The 23,164-nt window shown below is 38.9% G+C and overlaps 1 protein-coding gene across 1 annotated transcript in view; it reads left to right on the top strand.

Moving 5' to 3' along the window:
• LOC126248137 (rapamycin-insensitive companion of mTOR) overlaps positions 1-10,500 on the top strand; it is a 275,241-nt gene extending 264,741 nt beyond the window's left edge. The window contains exon 29 of the mRNA XM_049948829.1: positions 8,579-10,500. Within this exon, the coding sequence (XP_049804786.1) occupies positions 8,579-9,844 (1,266 nt within the window). The 3' untranslated portion in view covers positions 9,845-10,500. The remainder of the gene's footprint in view (positions 1-8,578) is intronic.
• The last annotated feature ends 12,664 nt before the right edge of the window (positions 10,501-23,164 follow it).

Raw genomic sequence — 23,164 nt, 5'->3', positions numbered from 1 at the left:
GTATGTTTTGTTGTTAATATTTCTGTCTGTTTTCTGCAATACAACTGGTATTGTCACAGAGTTTGTAATTGGCCTCTGCTTCTCGCCAAATTTAAATGTGTCTTTTTATCACTTCACAAGTTGAAGCTTTATATATTATTTTGATAAAACTTTTTTTGGTGATTTTATTTTCCTATAGACCTACTTCACTTTTCCATGGTATTGCCATTCACTTGTAAGCACTTATAATTTTGCACTAGCTTCTTCAACTCCTCCACAGAGAAGTTGTTTGCCTGGGCAGTGAACCATTTTAACAGTGGTGGTCTTAAGTTCCTCATCATCTTTAAACTATTGTCCACCAAGGCATTTTTCAATTGCAAGAAGAAGTGATAGTCACTGAGTGTTAAGTTGGGATTGCAGAGTGGATGCTGAATAAGTTCCGAATGGAAATGCTTATAAGAGCAGAGGTGTGTGAACATGTGTTTTTGTGGAGGAGAGCTACTGTGGATGATAGTTGTGTACATGCCAGTTTTGGGCAATACGTTTCAATTCGGTGAGAGTTTTGCTGTAATAGCTGATTCACATTTCATTAAATTGACCAGCAGAATCCCTATTTCATCCTAGGAAATGATAGCCATGATTTTTCGATTCAAGTAAAGAGATTACTTGAATTTTTCTGATTTTGCAAACCTGATTAGGCCCATTGTGTTGACTGTTGTTTTGATTCTGTTTGGTGTAGGATATTCATATCTCATTGTCTGTAATTATGGGGGAAAACAAACAATTTACAGCTTGTCCATAGTAATCCAAAAACACCTATCCATTTGACATTTTTTGCTCTTTGTGTTTGTGCATAAACATTATCAATGGGCACATTGGGGAAAAATTTGCAATATCTAAGCTTTTCCATGATAACAGTGTAAATAGTATGCATCAAACATGAGGAAATTCATCATGCAGAGCACCAGTCGTCAACAGATAACAGTTTTTGGTCCACTTGGTGCACGATTTCATTAGTCTTGATACTGGACCTGTCACTCGGATCTTCATCATTCACCTTTGTATGGACACTTTTAAGTCTCAGCACCATTGTCTAACCTTTCCTTTACTCACTACTAAGGCCTATAAACTAGACAAACTTACAGTATGCACTGTGTGACTGACAATGAGTTTCAAATCCATTATGACGCATGGTCAGACAAGTACTTAAGCAACACAGTGACTTTTGTGGCTTCTTAAACATATAATAAATGGTGCTTTATTCATGCTAGTTTGTTCTCAGCTGCCAACATTTTAATATAAGCAGACGGCTCTTACTTTTTCAATATTCATCGTACATCATCCTTCCAGTGCCTGCAATAGTAGCAGACTTTTCTTGTAATGGGAGTCTGTCCTAATCTTTTCACTATATAACATAGTGGCTTTAGATGGGTGCATTGTCTTCAGTCCTTCAGTCTTTGACTGAATATTGTCACTAGAAATGCACTTACAAATTGATGGAACAACTATAAGCAGCAAAAAGATTGAAATTTTGCAAGAGATAAAAATTGTAGATGGTGACCAAAGCTTTACTATACTAAGTATGTTCAGATGGATGTAGGTTGAATTAGTATGCAGAGATGAGAGACTTGTGCAGGATAGACTGGTGTAGAAAGTTACATCAAAGCCATCTTTGGACTGACGACCACAAGCATAACCACCAACCATAAGATTTGTATCAACCAAGATGTTGAACCAAGATATTTTGAATAGAGCAGTACACATCTTAACAACATTTGAAAACTTAAAAAGTGAGTTCAGTAGTATACTTATTTTTTATGTTGAAACTTTTTGAAAATCTTTTGAGAAATGTGGTAAACTTGATGGGCAAGGTGGCTGAAATCCACTATTGTGGTGTAAATACCACCACCTAGGGCTCAAACTCCAAGGCTCTGTCATTATGTCAACTCTTTCGACTGTTTACCTATCTACAATGCAGAATTAACAGGAAATAGCATGTATAGACCTGCCTGCTATGTTATAACTGCTCATTTCTTCTTAACTTTTATTGCATGCAGACATGTACACCAATGACGAAAAGCTACAATTTATTTGAGTAGCATATCTGTCAGTATAATAAGGCAGTATAAAGATATCTACCTAGATATCTAGTGTTACTCATTCCAGGATTTTGTATGCATCTGGACACTAATTCAAACAGGCAGACTGAGGCTGAAGAGGAGAGCTGTAGCTGACAGAGCACACAAGGAAGCTACTGTGGTTCTGTTGCTCATCAATTTGCACAGTTGCATAAGACATATTTCCAAGGGATGTAGCACCAGCCAGATGTCTGTCATTCATATCTTTCATTGACATAAATTACACTCCATTCACCTGTCATTACAACAGGATCTCTTAGATTGTGACTTTAAACATTGTATTGGATTTTGTCATGCTACTCTGCAACACATGAGGAAAAATGGTAGTATAAATTTCTGTAATAGACAGTACTGAGCTACAGACAGTGCCTATTGGAATCATCATGTGCAGTGGCAGTGGTTGTAGAGCATATGTGAATGGTGCAGCCTCACAGGTGATTTCATTGTGATATCTCACTTCACCTCAGTCAGCCGTGTTAAATGTAGGTCATTTTAACAGCTGTCCAGCTTGCATTTCTCTTGTTCTAACACAAACAATGAATGGAAAAAAATTCCCTGGTCATTGGATAGGACAGAACCCTGCAGTTAAAGGCCAGCCAGGTACTCCTCACTCCTGTAGGTTTCTTTCTGTGGGGAGCACCTAGCTTCATTCTGTCATAAATCTCTAACCATAACTGATGTTATGCACCACTATATCATCCATTGAAATTATCTTGTATGTTCATCTGTGTCTCAAGCATTGATTGGAAATGTGTGTTGCAGCTGATGGGAAACAGTTTGAGCAGTTGCTAAAGTGAAGCATAACAACATCTTTTTTAAGGAAAGTATTTATTTTGTAGGAGACTACATCTACATCTACATTCATACTCCGCAAGCCCCCCAACGGTGTGTGGCGGAGGGCACTTTACGTGCCACTGTCATTACCTCCCTTTCCTGTTCCAGTCGCGTATGGTTCGCGGGAAGAACGACTGTCTGAAAGCCTCCGTGCGCGCTCTAATCTCTCTAATTTTACATTCGTGATCTCCTCGGGAGGTATAAGTAGGGGGAAGCAATATACTCGATACCTCATCCAGAAACGCACCCTCTCGAAACCTGGCGAGCAAGCTACACCGCGATGCAGAGCGCCTCTCTTCCAGAGTCTGCCACTTGAGTTTGCTAAACATGTCCGTAACGCTATCACGGTTACCAAATAACCCTGTGACGAAACGCGCCGCTCTTCTTTGGATCTTCTCTATCTCCTCCGTCAACCCGATCTGGTACGGATCCCACACTGATGAGCAATACTCAAGTATAGGTCGAACGAGTGTTTTGTAAGCCACCTCCTTTGTTGATGGACTACATTTTCTAAGCACTCTCCCAATGAATCTCAACCTGGCACCCGCCTTACCAACAATTAATTTTATATGATCATTCCACTTCAAATCGTTCCGCACGCATACTCCCAGATATTTTACAGAAGTAACTGCTACCAGTGTTTGTTCCACTATCATATAATCATACAATAAAGGATCCTTCTTTCTATGTATTCGCAATACATTACATTTGTCTATGTTAAGGGACAGTTGCCACTCCCTGCACCAAGTGCCTATCCGCTGCAGATCTTCCTGCATTTCGCTACAATTTTCTAATGCTGCAACTTCTCTGTATACTACAGCATCATCCGCGAAAAGCCGCATGGAACTTCCGACACTATCTACTAGGTCATTTATATATATTGTGAAAAGCAATGGTCCCATAACACTTCCCTGTGGCACGCCAGAGGTTATTTTAACATCTGTAGATGTCTCTCCATTGATAACAACATGCTGTGTTCTGTTTGCTAAAAACTCTTCAATCCAGCCACACAGCTGGTCTGATATTCCGTAGGCTCTTACTTTGTTTAGCAGGCGACAGTGTATCGAACGCCTTCCGGAAGTCAAGAAAAATAGCATCGACCTGGGAGCCTGTATCTAATATTTTCTGGGTCTCATGAACAAATAACGCGAGTTGGGTCTCACACGATCGCTGTTTCCGGAATCCATGTTGATTCCTACATAGTAGATTCTGGGTTTCCAAAAACGACATGATACTCGAGCAAAAAACATGTTCTAAAATTCTACAACAGATCGACGTCAGAGATATAGGTCTATAGTTTTGCGCATCTGCTCGACGACCCTTCTTGAAGACTGGGACTACCTGTGCTCTTTTCCAATCATTTGGAACCCTCCGTTCCTCTAGAGACTTGCGGTACACGGCTGTTTGAAGGGGGGCAAGTTCTTTCGCGTACTGTGTGTAGAATCGAATTGGTATCCCGTCAGGTCCAGTGGACTTTCCTCTGTTGAGTGATTTCAGTTGCTTTTCTATTCCTTGGACACTTATTTCGATGTCAGCCATTTTTTCGTTTGTGCGAGGATTTAGAGAAGGAACTGCAGTGCGGTCTTCCTCTGTGAAACAGCTTTGGAAAAAGGTGTTTAGTATTTCAGCTTTACGCGTGTCGTCCTCTGTTTCAATGCCATCATCATCCCAGAGTGTCTGGATATGCTGTTTCGAGCCACTTACTGATTTAACGTAAGACCAGAACTTCCTAGGATTTTCTGTCAAGTCTGTACATAGGATTTTACTTTCGAATTCACTGAACACTTCTCGCATAGCCCTCCTTACGCTAACTTTGACATCGCTTAGCTTCTGTTTGTCTGAGAGGTTTTGGCTGCGTTTAAACTTGGAGTGAAGCTCTCTTTGCTTTCGCAGTAGTTTCTTAACTTTGTTGTTGTACCATGGTGGGTTTTTCCCGTCCCTCACAGTTTTACTCGGCACGTACCTGTCTAAAACGCATTTTACGATTGCCTTGAACTTTTTCCATAAACACTCAACATTGTCAGTGTCGGAACAGAAATTTTCGTTTTGATCTGTTAGGTAGTCTGAAATCTGCCTTCTATTACTCTTGCTAAACAGATAAACCTTCCTCCCTTTTTTTATATTCCTATTAACTTCCATATTCAGGGATGCTACAACGGCCTTATGATCACTGATTCCCTGTTCTGCACTTACGGAGTCGAAAAGTTCGGGTCTATTTGTTATCAGTAGGTCCAAGATGTTATCTCCACGAGTCGGTTCTCTGTTTAATTGCTCGAGGTAATTTTCGGATAGTGCACTCAGTATAATGTCACTCGATGCTCTGTCCCTACCACCCGTCCTAAACATCTGAGTGTCCCAGTCTATATCTGGTAAATTGAAATCTCCACCTAAGACTATAACATGCTGAGGAAATTTATGTGAAATGTATTCCAAGTTTTCTCTCAGTTGTTCTGCCACTAACGCTGCTGAGTCGGGAGGTCGGTAAAAGGAGCCAATTATTAACCCAGCTCGGTTGTTGAGTGTAACCTCCACCCATAATAATTCACAGGAACTATCCACTTCTACTTCACTACAGGATAAACTACTACTAACAGCGACGAACACTCCACCACCGGTTGCATGCAATCTATCCTTCCTAAACACCGTCTGTACCTTTGTAAAAATTTTGGCAGAATTTATCTCTGGCTTAAGCCAGCTCTCTGTACCTATAACGATTTCAGCTTCGGTGCTTTCTATCAGCGCTTGAAGTTCCGGTACTTTACCAACGCAGCTTCGACAGTTGACAATTACAATACCGATTGCTGCTTGGTCCCCGCATGTCCTGACTTTGCTCCGCACCCTTTGAGGCTGTTGCCCTTTCTGTACTGGTACTGGTAGTTATCAAATCATAGTGAATGAAATACTCAGTTAATTGAATACACATGTCAGAGTAGTATCTTTATTCACAGTTGTGCATCAGGAGGGTGAGGGAAAATAAGTGTCCAGGATGTACAGAGATCAACCTTCTATGGGATTTATGTATTACACTTCACAAAATGGACATCGTCAACAATAAAGAAATATTCAAAACAAGGCAATAACTTGCACCATGAACACCAAATGAAAAATGGCACACCACGGTGGTCACAAAGGTTCTGCCCATCGAGATCGATGGGGAACTCCTTGGAAATTACAAACCGTGCAGGACGTTCAGCTTGATACCGACTCTTAAAGAATGCATATAGAACCATATTGATGTAATGGGGTGCTGAGAACTGATGGAATGTAACCAAATGCAAAAAAGTCTGATGTGGACCTTTCCGTGAAACTGGCTATTTTTAAAGGCATAGCTGCAGATAGTGCGATAATATGTTTTATAGGCAAGGAAAAAACAAACATCTAGAGGGTGAATTTGTCCAGTGGTTCCATGTGGTATGAATTTCAATGTCACACACTTTTCAGGGGGGATAGTATGCTCTAAAGGAGTATGATTTTTATATGCAGATCAGGAATTATGCAAAAACAAGTCATTTTGACCAGCTATTGTCCAAAAGCAGTGCTCACACCATAGTTGTAGTTCCCTTACACCCATTTTCCCACTCTTGCTGTGACGTAAATATTTCCTACTGCCCTTGCGCAAGATTATGCACACAAGAAAGAATCATAGGTGGCAGAGCACCTCCCACTTCTCGCAGCACAGTAAATAACTTTCTAGCCAATTTACCATACAGATTAACAGTTGGCATAATTGATATGAATGCATTAAGGCACTGATATTAGTTGATCTTGATACAACTCTCCTGGTATCTTTAATTTCCAGGGTTCCTTTCATATGCATTTCCTTTTCAAATCCTGATTGGTTGGAGTTGAAAGCAAATTCCTTGCTGAACAATGGAATAAGTTTGTTTATCTCATCTACAAAATTTCAGGCTGATTCTGCAGTTTGCTGTGCATTGTCAAGTTGATGCTTTGTTTCAAATTTTGTTACCTTATGCCTTCCAATTCTGTAGCACTATTTGAAGTACTGCAACCATCCACTGCTTCCCTTGAATTCACTGTAATCTATGTCACGTAGAGTTTGCTGTGCATAACATAGTAGGTGACTATCGTGCACATCCTGTAAATTGTATTGAATATCCATAGTTTTTCTTATGTACCGTGCAGTCATATTGCTGCAGATTTATTCTAAACATGGTCATAATTGTGAATTGTGTGTGTCTTTTTTCACTGCACTGCAGATGATCTTCCATATACATTATTATGTTTAGCATCCACTCCTTGGACAGCTGTTGTCCTTTGTATTGTCATCAGTGTACTTCTCATATACATTGTCTGCACAGTCAAGCGTATATGACTCCACACATTCCACTGACTCGTGTAGCAGAAATGCTAATAGTTCATCTGACACTTGTTTCTCATGCTGCGAAATTTCCTGGATCCATTTATGACGAAATGTTGACTTCGGCAACTGTTGTTCTAGATATAATGCAATGTTTACTTTGTTTATCATTGTTCTGCTTTGTTTCGACACCACTAGCACTGTAGCACTGCTGTGAGTTACTCGTCGACTAAGTAGTTCAACTATGCTCTGTAGCCTCATGCTGTGCTCACCACTGGATACCTCTAGTCCCACCCCCTGTTGCCATTAGCAACCAATATTGCAGTCACTTGGTAGATAATATGTGGGGCATCAAGTGCCGCAACAGTGGCCTTTTGCGACCTCACACTCGAGGGATTCCTTATGAGTAAATACACGTCAGATAACCTTTTTGCCAACACAAAATCAAATTCAGATCTTTCTACATCCTCGAAACATTGCACAAAAGTAGCTGAGTAGTATGCCAAAACTAACACCAGGATTAACAAGCATTATTTAAGGTTGGACACAAGTTTTATCACTGTCCACTTCTTTTCTACAGCTTTCAAAAACCATTGAGAAAAATATGTTGTTATGCACCGTAGTTTCTCAGTTGATACAAGAGTTAAAAATATTAATAATATAATAAAGGGATACTCCCTCAATATATTATGATTTGTTGATATCTTGAACAGTTCAGGTAATAAAAGTAGTGTTATGTTTATCAAACTCATAGTGTTATGTTTATGCAACTCATTCTGTGTATATAAAAGAAAACATCCAAGAATTTGGTGCCCTTGCAGAATGTGGCTTTTCTTGAAATAAGTTGAAGACTTCACCGATCTGCTGCACTTCAAGAAAGGCCACAATTTGCAATAGTGTTGGAACGTAGGAGGATTTCTTTGTAATCAATAATGTTTGTCATATTTTTCATTTCTTTACACTCTGCACTCTCATTCTGCTACATTCTTATTGCAACAAAATTTGTTATTGCGTCAGTATTAGGTTAAAATGGTCTTGCTACTTTTGTTTTTCCATAAAACACTTCACACAAAACAATGTGGTTGATCAATTACCTGTCATTGCATGTGTTAAAGATTGTGTATAGTTCTTCAGTAAAGATTTTTTATTAAGAATTTCAACTAACTGCAGTTCACCGGTACAACAGAAACATATGTGCTGTTAAAAATGACATTCAATCACTACACCTTCACTCCCTAAAATTAATTTTAAATATTTGTGAAAGTATTGAAAGTGTAGCTTGTAGAAATAAATTTTCATTTCTTTTCAGTTATACGAGGAACCAGTTGCAATTCTGTCATCGCCAGCTTTATCAGTACATTCGAGAGACGATCCGTCACTACCCCTACTTGCAAACAAGGATGCTAAAGATACAGAAGACATCATGTCATCTGCTTCAACTCCGACATTATATGTCAGTGATGTTAACAATATTACTGACAAGTCAAATTTTCCATGTCCAGTGGGTTACAGAAATGAGAACTATCCTACCGGAGATACTAGTCAGAAACTGTGTGTTGATAGTGTTTCTCTCTGTGCAGCTGGTGATGAACCAAATGTATATCTGGATTCATGTATTGGTACAACGGCTTTGGTAAATGTGTCTCAACAAAGTGAATGTGTAAAACAGTTAACGAGTGATGTGTTGCCGGGAGTTAAGTTTCCTACTACTCAGTATTCTGTAAATAATAGGCTTGGACTCAAGTCACAAGCACAAATTCAGCAGTATTCAGGGCCCTTACATCAGGATAATGGGGATATACCAATGATAGATGAAGCTATTAATTTTACCTGCATTGCATCTACTGAAATATCACGAACAGAGGGAGGTTGTGAGCATCCAGATTTGTATAAGGAAAGGAGTTCTTTGTCAAATAGAAGAGGTATTACACTGCCAAAAGTGGGTATCATTGGATCTGGAGTACATTTACAGAAATCTGCTATAGAAGTAGATGAACTGCTTGGTACAGGCAATGCTTCCGTACATATAAACGGTGAAGGCTGTGCATTGGGATCTTCAAGACTATCAAATGTTATTAAATCTGAAGACTGCAACGCACCATCCGGTGACAAAACTCTGTTGACAAAGTTAGGGGCCAAAGTCATTAAAGAAAAAGAGAACAGTAGGAATGGAAACAGTCCAGAGAAGTTGTATGATGTTAATCGAACAACCAATGAGACAGCCAATCGTAGCTCAAGTTCCTGTGATCATCTAGACTCCACAACTAACCAGTCTCCTTCAGAAGCTGTGATATTGGACAGAGAGGCTGGACAGTCTTCCAACAAATCTCCAACACCTACCTCTTCCTCTTTTTTACCATTAACAGACATTAACAATGATGTAAACAAAGATAAACCCACAGTGGTTATAAGGCAGCGTAAAATTGCAACTGTTTTGGCACCTAATATATCACTCACAAATTTCAATTCAAGCATATTTTCATCAGCTGATAAACATGAAGACTCAAATGTTCCTAATGACATAAGAAGTAAAACAAGTGCTGTAACTGAAGTCCTCAGTAACAATACAAAATGATGGTAGATGATTATGTGATCCACAACTAAACCAAAGTTCAGGATGTTTTGTGCCATTCGATTGTCTTTCAAAATAAAAAGAGCAGAAAATTGTTGACCTCGGATATAAAAATAACTGTTCAAGGTTTTCCTCTTTGTAAATCAACTGGTACTTTCCCTATGAATTACCTGAAAGACAATTGTCCCAAACATTTGATTTTTAATTTTTTAGATCTGTCACTTTATATGGTGAATGGATTAAAACCTGTGATATATTACATAAGTGTGAAAATCTTGGGGGAAAATGTACCAATCAATTAAAATTCTGTTTCCTGTTAAAAATGCAATGTGGCGAAAATTGTCAAATTGTAGCGACTGCAAAATATTTTTAGACTATATTTAATATTGAGTGGTGTGTACAAAACCAATATTTATTTGCTGTGGAAATTCCTGTTGTTCAGCTAAACTTATTTATTGCTTAAGTTTCTAAATATGTAATATTGTTAAACAATTTTATTTTATTGTTTGAGAAACATTTTACTTCTGCTGACTGTTTTATAATAAATAATGCGCCTAAGAAATAGACTGTATATGATTCTAGTCAACCCAAGTAATTATTGTAATAACATAAAAATTGTACTTAATTTCTGTTGCAGTGTGACTTCAGATACTGACAAGAGTACTGAAACTGTTTATTTGTAATAAAGTCTGCCCAATAGGGCATCTCTCCTAATTCTTGTGTTGCTTATTCTGGAATTTAATGTTAATTTTCATAGGAACATCATCATTCAGTTTTAAGTGTTGTAGTCACTAAATTTGCATTATGACTATGTTTGAAAACATTCCATTTACAAATTCAGAGGAACTAAATTTAGATTGAAAACAGGGGTAATTGTTTTAACAGTTTTAGTTACTGTAGTGTTACCAAGTCAAATTGACAGTCCATAAACTGAAATTATACGCAGTATACATGTTCACTTTGTGATAACTGGAAGAAAGAAAACTTCTCAACTCTGAAAGTATGGACTCTGGTTCTTGATTTCTATAACCTCTGATAACACACATGTTGGCAAAGATGTGTTGGATAAATAAAAGTACACATTCTGAAAGTACCCACAACAAAGGAAATTTACTGTCATCAGTGCCCTTGACTATGACTCTGTTATAGTTTCTAGTTAATAGAGTAAATTGGATAACAGAAAAAAATGATTATTTGTGGAGTCAGAAAGAGCAGTAGGTTCTATGTGGCATGAAATTTTTGAGTCCTAAATGCAAGGGTAAGTCAATTATTGTCCACAAAGTAGTTATAAAATTTTATTGTAATCAAATAGGAAACTTACGAGAACATGATTTTCTGACATAGTCTCCTTGTGTTTGAACGCACTTGCTCCATTATTGTACAAGCTTCCTGATGCCCTCATAAAAGAAGGTTCTTAGTTGAGCTGTGAGCCAGGAATGCACCACGTCTTTCACTGCTACGTCTGAGGCAAATCAACAGCCTCTTAATGCCTGTTTGAGTGGACCAAACAAGTGATAGTCAGAAGAGGCAAGATCGGCACTATATGGAGGATGTTCCAGTATTTCAAATTTGAGTTTCTGGAGTGTTTCAGCAGTGTGGGAAGCAGTATGCGGATGGGCATTGTCGTGCAACAACACAACACCTTTTGACAGCAATCCTCAGTGTTTGCTTCGAACTGCAGGCTTTAGCCTGGCAGTAAGCACCTCACTGTAACGCACACTGTTTATTGTTGTGCCCCTTTCCGATAATGTTCCAGTACTGGACCTTGTGTGTCCAAAAAACCATAAGCATCAGTTTTCCTGCAGACGGTTGGGTCTTTAACTTTTTCTTGCACGGCGAATTTGGATGTTTCCATTCCACACTGTGCCGTTTACTCTCCAGCTCATAATGATGGATCCATGTTTTGTCACCAGTAATGATCCTGTCTAAGAAGTTGTCCCCTTCGTTACTATAGTGATCCAAATGTTTCTTTGCAGATGTCCAAGCATGGAAACAAAAATGACAAGATGAACAGAAAAGGTTTTGCTATAAGATCCATAAGACAAAATAAAACTAAATAAAGTAAGAATATAGTTTAGTCAGCTCTTAGTGAAAACAATTCAGAAAAAGTTATAGTAAAGGTATTATTTAGTTTGCTGATTCGTCTTATATTGTTAGTGTCCAGTATATGCAGAGGTGCAGCCCAAGCATGTACAGTAACTGCAACCATAAAGTATGAAGGTGAGTCAGTGTTTTCTTTGTGAATACATAATGAGCTCAGCTGGAGTTGAAAACATGCATTTCATGTAAGGAATAATGGGCAGAATGATGTATCATATTGATAAACTGAAGGAAAACACGTGTGAAAAAATCAGGTCTGGAATGGAAACAGTGGATCGTAATGTACCCTTTGCCACACACCATAAAATATAGATGAAAACAATTTTAAAGTCCAACAAAACAATTACCGTATTTACTCGAATCTAAGCCGCACTTTTTTCCGGTTTTTGTAATCCAAAATACCGCCTGCGGCTTAGAATAGAGTGCAAAGCAAGCGGGAGTTCTGAAAAATGTTGGTGGGTGCCGCCACAACTAACTTCTGCCGTCGAATATATGTAGCGCTACAAAGGCATGATTTGTAGGCACAAAGATAAATACTGGCACCAAAACCTCTGCGTCAGTAAATAAATTAAAAAAAAAGAACAGGTTGAAGACGAGCCTTTTTCCTCCGCCCCGAGTTTCGTCCACTGCATTTTGGTACATTATCCAACGAAGTAAATACAAATTCCGTATTGTTCATCTTCGAATGTAGCTGCATTTCAATGTACTACAAAAATGCGACTGGCAAGACTGTTTGGGATGTTTGTCAATATGGCCTACTCTACGTTCTGAATTTTTTCCTACCTGTGAGAAGAGATGGTTGCTAATAGGAACTTTTATGAATTGTGAATCACATGCAGTATTCTCTTCACCATAAGAATAATACGAATATAAACATTTTGCCATGTATTGTTTCGTGTTTGCTACTATCTCATTTAAATCCTGTCTGCCTAATAAACTACGAAACTAGAGTGAGACAACAGCAAACGCGGAAGAATATACATATCATGTAATGTTTATATTCGTATTATTCTTATGCCTAATAGTGATACAGTCAGAAATGAAGCACGGCAATTGACTAGATTTTTAAATCTAAGATGACTTTAATTTCTGTGCAGAATGTAATGAACTAAAAAGCCGCCTGCAAAGATTTTTAAACGGAGAAAAATTTTCGTTAAAATTTCGTTCAGAACATCATCTATCATACGCAGTCTATTATTTGGTTCTTGTTGATCATTATCAAAGAAAGCAATAGTGTAAGTAACAACAAATGTTTCGCTAATGAGACGATTCCTCTCTATTTTTTATTTGTAAGCGGCGGTAGCGCGCACAAAAGCAGGCCATCCCGCGAGCGGTGACAGGCCGTAAACACGCACAATCAGAATGCGACAAACAATGCATGACACAGTACAGTAACGCATTTTCAGCTTAGAGTGACGTAAACACCTATAACAAAGAAAACGGCGCTTATCAGATCAAAGAAAAATAAGCAATCAATTCAAACCAGACGAAGCACGTGAAAAGGAAGGGTACCCGTATAAATACGGACGGAGCGCCTGACGCATAGCAATGGCTACCTGGTAAACCTTAACTGCTAAGCTTACGACTCGAACCAAACTACTGCAGCTGTATCGTCATTCATTCGACCTAAATTGTGTCTCATATTACAATGGAGCAACTTTGTTTCGATTTGGAGGTGCGGCCTAAAACTTTTCTCTCCCCTTGAATTTCGAGTCTCAAATTTCAGGTGCGGCTTAGATTCGGGAAAATTTTTTTTCCTTGATTTCGAGTCTCATTTTTCAGGTGCGGCTTAGATTCGAGTGCGGCTTAGATTCAAGTAAATACAGTATACTGGGCGTACCACCACAAATACTGTGTGTTTTCTGTATGACACTAAATCAGCTAGTGACACCCCACAGTCTCACGATTTAATCATGTTAAAAATTTGTGGAACAATTTAGAATCCTTCATTAAAAGGAATCAGTCTGCAAATATAAGTGGTCTGGCGAAATCATTTGTAGAAGCTTGAGGTAAAATATCAGCAGTGGAGAAACTGAAACTAGTGGAATCGAGTAATAAATGCTTTCCAGGAGTACTTATGCAGAAGAAACAACACTTGCATTTAGGATGATTCTTAGTCTCTCACAAAGTAGGCTCTTGTTAATTTTTCTGTGCATACTTTTGTCAAATTCAGATTTTCAGCCTACTCTATATTGATACTGTAGTAGCAATTGATCCCCACATCTACATCTATATGACTACTGTGCAATTCACACATCAGTGACTGGTAGAGGGTTCATTGAACCACCTTCATAGTATTTCTCTACCATTCCACCCTCAAACAGCACCTGGGAAAAATGGACACTTTGGGTACAAGCTCTGATTTCTCTTATTTTGTAATTATGATCTTTTCTTCTTATGTGAGTTGGTGTTAATAAAAGGTTTTCACATTCAGATTAGAAAGTTAGTGATGAAATTACGTGAAAATATCTCGCTGCAATGAAAAATGGCTTTGTTTTAACATAACCTTCAAAATCAAATGACCTTCATTCCAGGTTACATATTTTTTCTTTTTAGATTTCCAGTTACATTCAATTTATGTTAGCCCAAGAATTTGGCCTCATAAACTGTTAAAAGAAATATTTGTGCATCTAAAATGGGTGACTGCCTGGAGCTTGATATTATTTGATGCAATGTTTAATATTTAATTACTTTGTTTACTTCACATATGAAACAAATATGCAGCATATGCAATCTGTGGTGCACACTGATTTATTTCCTTGAGAACCTCCAGTGCAAAATCTTGGTGTCCAAATGCACTTTACACTTCATGTATGTCAAGATAGATCGTAGACAGATAAGTGAGAAAACAACTACATTAGGCTACTCCAAATGAAACTGATCTAATGAATGCCATAGTTATGGCAACACAATCAAATGCTTTTTATCCCTAACATATATACAAAAATATTATTCACCCTGGAAAATGAGTAATGTACTTTCAAACAACGGAAGTTCTAAGATGGAATAACAATAGTATTATGAAAAAGATAGCTTGCTACTCACCATATAGAGGAGACACTGAGTCAGTCGCACACAGGTACAATGAATAGACTGCTATACATTTAAACTTTTGGCCAAAAGATCTCCTGAAACAAAACACACACACATTCATACAACTAACACACACACACAAAACCACTGTCTCGTGTTATTAGTCATACCTGTACCAGTAACCTGCAAAGAAGAGGTACTGCTGGATGCCTAATGTCTTGAAATGCTTCATGGTTCCTAAAATGGTGAATCAGGCATATTACATTTCGTCTTTCTAAACTAATATATTGAGAAAAAAATGTGCCATTGTACTTAATATTTTGGTATACCTGTGAAATATTACCAGGCCCTTGATTTTCTCTTTTTGGTATCAATATGCATTAAAATTATTGCATATACACTGCTGGCCACCGTAAATGCAACACCAAGAAAGACAAGAGGTAGCACAACAAAATTTATTTTGTAGATAACATGTTGACCAAGTATCAAATGATTACGTTTACAGACGTCTGTGACATGTGGTTCCTGCCAGAATCAGTAGCCAGAGTATCCGCCATTGTTGGAGATCACCGCTGCCACACGTCTCGGCATTGAGTCAAAGAGACGTTGGATGTGTTCCTGGGGTACAGCAGCCCAAGCAGCTTCCACACGTTGCCAAAGATCATCTGGTGTGGCAGCTGGGAATGTAATCTGGGTCACTCGTTGAGCAACCATGGACCACATGTTTTCTATCGGCGAAAGATCCGGAGAGCGAGCCGGCCAGGGAAGCAATTTAATCTGGTTATTGATGAAGAACCTTTGGACAATGCGTGCCACGTGTGGTCGTGCATTATCCTGTTGAAATATGCCTGTGGCCGATCCCTGAAGGTAAGGAAGGACAACTGGCTCCAGCACCTCGGATATGTAGCGCCGGCTATTTAAGGTACCGGCAATGCGTACTAGAGGCGTGCGAGAGTAATATCCAATACCGCCCCATACCATAATACCTGGTGCAAGACCAGTGTGGCGGTGCATAATGCAGCTGTCCAGCATCCTCTCCCCATGGTGTCTCCACACTCGAATCCGACCATCGTGGTGCTGCAGACAGAAGCGTGCCTCGTCAGTAAAGACAACGTCATTCCATTCTGCCGTCCACATCTGTCTGTCATCACACCATTGGCGACAGAGATGTCTGTGGTTCTGCGTCAATGGTAGACGAAGCAATGGACGTCTTGCGGACAGACCACTCTGCTGTAAACGGCGTCGAATGGTACGCGCAGACACTGGATGATGCGTTACAGACGCAATGTGCTGTGCTATGGTTCGGGATGTCACTGAGCGATCCGTCACTGCCATGTGCACAATTTGCCTATCAGCACGTGCAGTGGTGCACCGAGGTGAATGCGATCGACCACGGCGGTCCGTCGTACCCTCCTGCATCCAACGGTCACATATCCGCATTACAGTTGTTTGGTTTCATCCAACACGACTAGCGATTTCTCTGTATGATAATCCACAATCTCGGTAAGCCACTATCCTTCCTCTGTCGAACTCGGATACTTGATCAAAAGATGTTCGCTGTTGTCTACGAGGCATAACTGATCGTCTTGTGAAACAACCACAAGGTAAACACACATGCCGAACGTACACTCGTCGAAATCGTCAAGCCTTAAATGGCGCTATGAGGTGGCACCACAGGCGCGCGTGATGTGTGTCTGCGCTGAAATTCTAATCAGTTGCATATCTCATCGCTGCAAACTCATGGTGTAAATTTCACTCGATTCGGATGCTTCCTTCAGGGTGTTGCATTTACGGTGGCCAGCAGTGTAGTATAGCTACTCATGCCAAACAAGTAATACAGTTCAGTGAAAAGACCAAATTTTCATCGGATATTGTGTGCCATTGTAAGCGTGCCAGATTGTACATGAGCAATTCACTGTGTGTAGATTACATCTCCGTTTGTGTCTTGGCTGACTGCCTTAGTTTGCCAGATGTTTAAAATTGTTGTTCACAGACTCCAAGAGTACGAAGGATTTATGACATCGTGAGTGTGCATACATTCCTGAAAGTCTCATGAGGCATGCTTTGAAGTTTTTGAGTTTCTTGAGATAGACACTTTTATTTCCCAACCCTGTTTCTAACAAAGTGATTGGCATACATCCAAAAGTGAGGGATATGACCTTTAAATTTGCCATACTATAAGAAATAAAAAATTATAACTGCATACAGTGTGTATTCTTTAACACCTAATGTCATTTCTTGCTGTAGATCTTGGTGGTCATTAGTACTTACACAATATTTAATTTCCTCTACACTTGTAAAACTACTGTTGGCTGAGTTTTCCCAGTAGACTTGGTCAGTTAGGATTCTACCTGCATTATCTGTACATAAGGTGTGTTGCATACCTGTTGGGTGTTACCTCATTTCAATTGCTTTGTTTTGGTATGCGGTCACTGTCTCACTGGATTCTCCTCAAGATCAGAAGTGTTGTATATAAAGGACCACATAACATACAAAACATTAGTAAGTGAACAACATTCTTCGGCATGTGTCATCATTTGAACATGTGGGAATAGTACAATACAACGACCATCAAAAACAAGACAGAAGCCATGTATGAGTACTGTGGAACCATGTGTACATCATAATGCAGTGATTGCTTGTCTATGAGAGAACCCCCAGAAGTGTGCACTCTGTCCACAATCTATCAAACGTGTGACTCAGGAATATGTACAGAGATCAGGAAAAATTTCAAGGGCCACTTCTGAAATGACTGATGAAACGTCAGTGTCTACTGTGTCTGTGACCTCACCTGAAGATCAATCTAGTCTCTTGAATGCCACACTATCAGATCCATCCAATACTTCTACAAAAATTTCTGACAAATGTTCATGAAGTTATCGCTAGAGCTGTTTGTGCCTCAGGAGCCTCATTATTTATGTTAGACACCCAATACTGGAGGAAAGTTTTTCATTTCATTTGTCCTAGCTACAAGCCACCTAACTGCCATGCTATGAGTACCACATTGCTCAATGCTGAATATCCAAGTTTTTACACTGTTGTCACAGATAAGATTAAACATTTAAATGCTCTTGCTGATGGATGAACAGATGTGTCCATTTTCTTTGAAGGTATTTGTCCTAGTGACTGCAGAGAAACAGCACAATTGCGGATATAAAACGCACAATGGACTAACAGAAAAATGTGTTGCTCTAATTGTGTGTAAAAAGAAAAAAAACAAAGAGAAGCCTTCGGCTCCCATTTTTTTCTTGTACACATTCAGTTATGTTTCTTTCCATACCAGTGCTACCAATACCAACAGTAATTCTACAATCTAGTACGTCATTTATATACCGTAACACAACTACCAAACAATAATTTTGGTAGAGTGCTACTCTAGTTTCCTCCTTACAAGAATTAATTTGCTCTGGAAATATCATTCAGGCATCACAACTTGCCTTCTAGTTATTTCTGCATAGTTTTACCCTTCAGGATCTTAAAGATTGCTTGTAATCCCATGACAATTTTAATAGTCCTTGTCATGGAGGGTTCCCTCAGGAAATATGATGCAAATATAGAAGCCATGTTGAGTTGTACTGAATCACCGAGTCACTTTTAATTCATGTCAGTAAATTACTCTCTGACTTTCAGTATGGTTAAGAAGATGCTTTAACCTATATGTCAGCTATATAACAAACTCCAGTGCATGAAAACTGAATGTTGGTGAACATGAGCATATACAGGACATCCATAATTAAAATTCCAGTTTCAAAATGTTCTAGAAAGAGAACCATTGCTCAGAATAATGTCAAATTTGAACATAATATTATTAACACAGGAGGAAATGACATGGAACAAAAAAATTAACAAACGTTTGACCATTAGATGGTACAATAATGTCAAATTTTAACAGAATATTATTAACACAGGAGGAAATGACATGGAACAAAAAAATTAACAAACGTTTGACCATTAGATGGTACCGTAAGCATTAGAATATGTACACCAACAGACATGCAGTGCACAGCTGTTCCTCAGTTTGTTCTGAGACTACTTCCAACGTGATTGTCTCCATGAAGGAACATGTGCTGCTGGTAAAACTCCTTTACAAGAACGGTGACTTTGTGCCAGTAGCCCTGCAGAAGTTCTGGACACTCAAGGCTATGAAAAAAGGCATTAGTCTGATGTCTGCTAATGATCTGGAGAAAATGATTTAAAAAAATTAGAAAATACAGGTTCTTTTCAAGTGCAATATGGCAGAGGGTGGAAAGCAGTTGATCCACTGTCTGTCGAAAGTGTGGCCACAGCATCACAGGAGGGGTCAAGTGGTGGTGTGCGACCATGCAGTGCACAGGGAATTGCTGAGTGTTGGAAATGCCTGTGAGCATGGTGCACAAAATCCTACATCTACATCTACATGGATACTCTGCAAATCACATTTAAGTGCCTGGCAGAGGGTTCATCGAACCACCTTCACAAGTCTCTATTATTCCAATCTCGTATAGCGCGCAGAAAGAATGAACACCTAAATCTTTCCGTACGGGCTCTGATTTCCCTTATGTAGGTCGGTCTCAACAAAATATTTTTGCATTCGGAGGAGAAAGTTGGTGATTGGAATTTGGTGAGAAGATTTTGTCGCAATGAAAAACACCTTTCTTTTAATGATTTCCAGCCCAAATCCTGCATCATTTATGTGACACTCTCTGCCATATTTCTGGATAATACAAAATGTGCTGCCCTTCTTTGAACTTTTTCTATGGTAAGGATCCCACACTGCGCAGCAGTATTCTAAAAAAGGACGGACAAGCGTAGTGTAGGCAGTCTCCTTAGTAGGTCTGTTACATTTTCTAAGTGTCCTGCCAATAAAACGCAGCCTTTTGTTAGCCTTCCCCACAACATTTTCTATGTGTTCTTTCCAATTTAAGTTGTTTGTAATTGTAATACCTAGGTATTTAATTGAATTTACGGCTTTTAAATTAGACTGATCCTGTGAAACATCCTGCATTGTTATCCATACAAAATTACCCATGCTCATGAGTTGCTTCCTACTAGATCTCCAGAAAGTGTTCAAGATGGTGCACCATTGCAGGCTGTTAAAGAAGTTATGAGCATATGGAATAGGTTCACAGATATGTGAGTGGCTCAAAAATCTTAAGTTATAGAATCCCGTATGTTGTTCTTGAAAGTGAATGTTAATCAGACACAAGGGTATCATCAGGAGTGCACCAGGAAAGTGTGGTAGGATCGCTGTTATTCTCTATATACATTAATAATATGGCAGACAGGGTAGGCAGCAATCTGCAGCTGTTTGCTGATGATTCTGTGGTGTACGGTAAGGCGTCGTCATTGAGTGACTGTAGGAGGATACAAGATGACTTACACAAAATTTCTCCTTGGTGTGATGAATGGCAGGTAGCTCTAAATATAAAAAATAATGTAAGTTAATGTGGATGAGTAGAAAAAACAAACTTGTAATGTTCAGATACAGCATTAGTAGTGTCCTGCTTGACACAGTCACATCATTTAAATATCTGGGCACAGTGTTTCATAGCAATATGTAATAGAACTAGCACGTGAGGACTGTAGTCAGAAAGTCGAATGGTTGACTTCAGTTTATTGGAAGAATTCTAGGACAGTGCGGTTCATCTGTAAAGGAGACTGCATATAGGATGCTAGTGCAACCTATTCTTAAGTACTGTTCGAGAGTTTGGGTTCTATACTAGGTCTGATTAAAGGAAGAGATTGAAGCAATTAAGAGGTGGGCTGCTAGATTTGTTACTGGTAGGTTCGAACAACACTCAAGTGTCACAGAGGTTCTTCGGAAACTCTAATGGGAATCCCTGGAGGGAAGGCGACATTCTTTTTGAGGAACACAATTGAGAAAATTTAGAGAACTAGCATTTGAAATTGACTGCAGAACGATTCTGTTGCCTCTGACATACATGTCTCGTAAGGACCATGAATATAAGACACGAGAGATTAGGGCTCATATGGAGGCATATAGCAGTTGTTTTTCCCTTGTTCTATTTGTAAGTGGAGCAGGAAAGGAACTAATAGTTGTACACGGTATCCTCGACCACATGCTGTAAGGTGGATTGTGGAGTATCAATGCAGATGTAGATGTAAATGACCTGCCAGCAAGACAAATGTTCACTTTGGAATTTCTTGCTCACATGGAAATGAACAATGAATGACCATGAAACACTCTGTGGACAGACAAAGCCCATTTCCACCTCCAAGGACATGTCAATATGCAGAATATGAACAACAGAAAATCTGCACACATATCAGCCAGTACCACTTCATTCTGCAAAGGTGACTGTGTGGTGCAGGTTGATGGCGTCATTTATTATAGCCCTGTAGTTTTTCAAGGAGATAAGCCCTGCAGGTTCTGTTACCTGTACCGTCACTCGTAAACACTATGAGAGTCCTTTACACATCAATAGTAATGATGATAACAAGCAAAGGACACTATACTAGTAATGTGTTGATAAGTTGAGAATTTGGGTCTGATGGGAGGTGTATTAGGGTAGCCTGTGCACATGCGATGCTCACTGTGTACGAACGGTGTAGTGCTTGGCACATCTGCCTAGTAAGCAGGAGAGCCGGGTTTGAATCCCAACCAGCACAAATTTTCAGCTTCCCCATTGATTTAAATCAGTGCTCAATGGCAGCTAATGTCATTAATTCCTTTGTGTCTTAAGTTATGAATCATTTGCTCAACTAGGATTTTTATATGTTGGCATCGCCATCGGAAAGTTAAAGAAGTCAAACTGTGGGCATTGTCTGGGATCTTAGTGTGAAAAATGAAAACACTAATGCTGCTTATGGTTTTACAGAAGAAAAGAAAAAAGACCCCCATATTAATAGCGGGGTATAAAAGTAAAGATAGAGGGTGTATGCATAACAAATATTGACAGATTTTTTGAAGGTGGTGTATGAAAATAAAGAAGACTGCAAAGTGTTTTCAAACTAGACTTCAGAAGAAGCAAAAAGACAGGTATATTAGACATAGAAAAGTTTGTGTATTTTGGTTTTTATTCTTGATAAAAACAGTTATGCGGTTTTCCAATGTTACTATTACAGAAGGAAAAGTGCAACAGAAGATGAGTGGAGCAGTAGGAGTACTATCAGAGGTAGTACAAACTATGGAAAACATAGGAAAAGACAATACTCCAGATTTGGTAGAATTAATGAAAATTATTTTGGTTCAGTTGAGTGAGTTTAGGAGCTTGAAATCAGAAACTAGTGAACAGTTTCAGAAGGCCATAGAGAAATCAGTGGACAGTCACACAATTTCAGGGTAGAAACTAGTGAAAGTTAGAGAGCATTAGGGGAAACAGTGAAGAAAACAGTGGTGAGAGACTTAGCAAAGTTGTGTGTAATCTTGATGAATAATAAAAAAATTGTCAGTTTAAAATCTTATGTTGAGCTTAAAGGTTACATGTTCCACAGTGGATGTAGTTGAAGACAAAGTAGGTAGTTTAGTGAAGTTGAATTTGCCAAAGAAAAAAGTAAACGTGAAAAGAACTTTGATGAGATTAGAAACGTGATTAAAGATGAAGATGATAACTTCAAGGCAGAACTATGTAATATGAAAGAGGCTTTAGGAAATAAAAAGTGTAAGCTAACTTATTAAGCAGAGGAAAAACTGATTAAATTAAACTCAAAGTTAAATGAAGTGCAAAGAATGTGACCACTGATGTTTGTATTTGCAAAAATAATGTGTCTGTGTCAGAAGGTGAACTTACCAATGGAGAAAAAAAAAAAAGAAGTCTTAAAGAAAATCTATTTTAACAGATGTGAGAAGGTGGTAGATTATCAACAACCGTAACCAGGTAGCTTGTGTTGGTAAGGAAATGTCAACATAGAAAATGTTAAAGTAGGTGTGCCTCAAGGATCTGTACTGGGACCCTTCCTGTTTCTGATAATGATCAATGACCTCCCCTCATTAATTAGATCCACCACTGTATTGTATGCAGATGATATGACTTTTCTTCATAGCAGTAACAATCTCAATGATCTTAAAACCTGTTCTGAAAATACACTCACTCATGCAGCATATTGGTTCAGAGCAAATGGTTTCCTGCTAAATGAAAATAAAACTCTGCAGATAATCTTCACTCTAAGAGACAAGCCACTATCTGATGACCCTAGTTCTGTTAAATTCCTGGGAGTTTATTTAGACGAAAAGTTATCCTGGGGCCAACA

The sequence above is a fragment of the Schistocerca nitens genome, chromosome 3 (assembly GCF_023898315.1).
Source record: "Schistocerca nitens isolate TAMUIC-IGC-003100 chromosome 3, iqSchNite1.1, whole genome shotgun sequence".
Classification (NCBI taxonomy): Eukaryota; Metazoa; Arthropoda; class Insecta; order Orthoptera; family Acrididae; genus Schistocerca; species Schistocerca nitens.
This window is presented reverse-complemented; position numbering and strand designations above follow the sequence as displayed.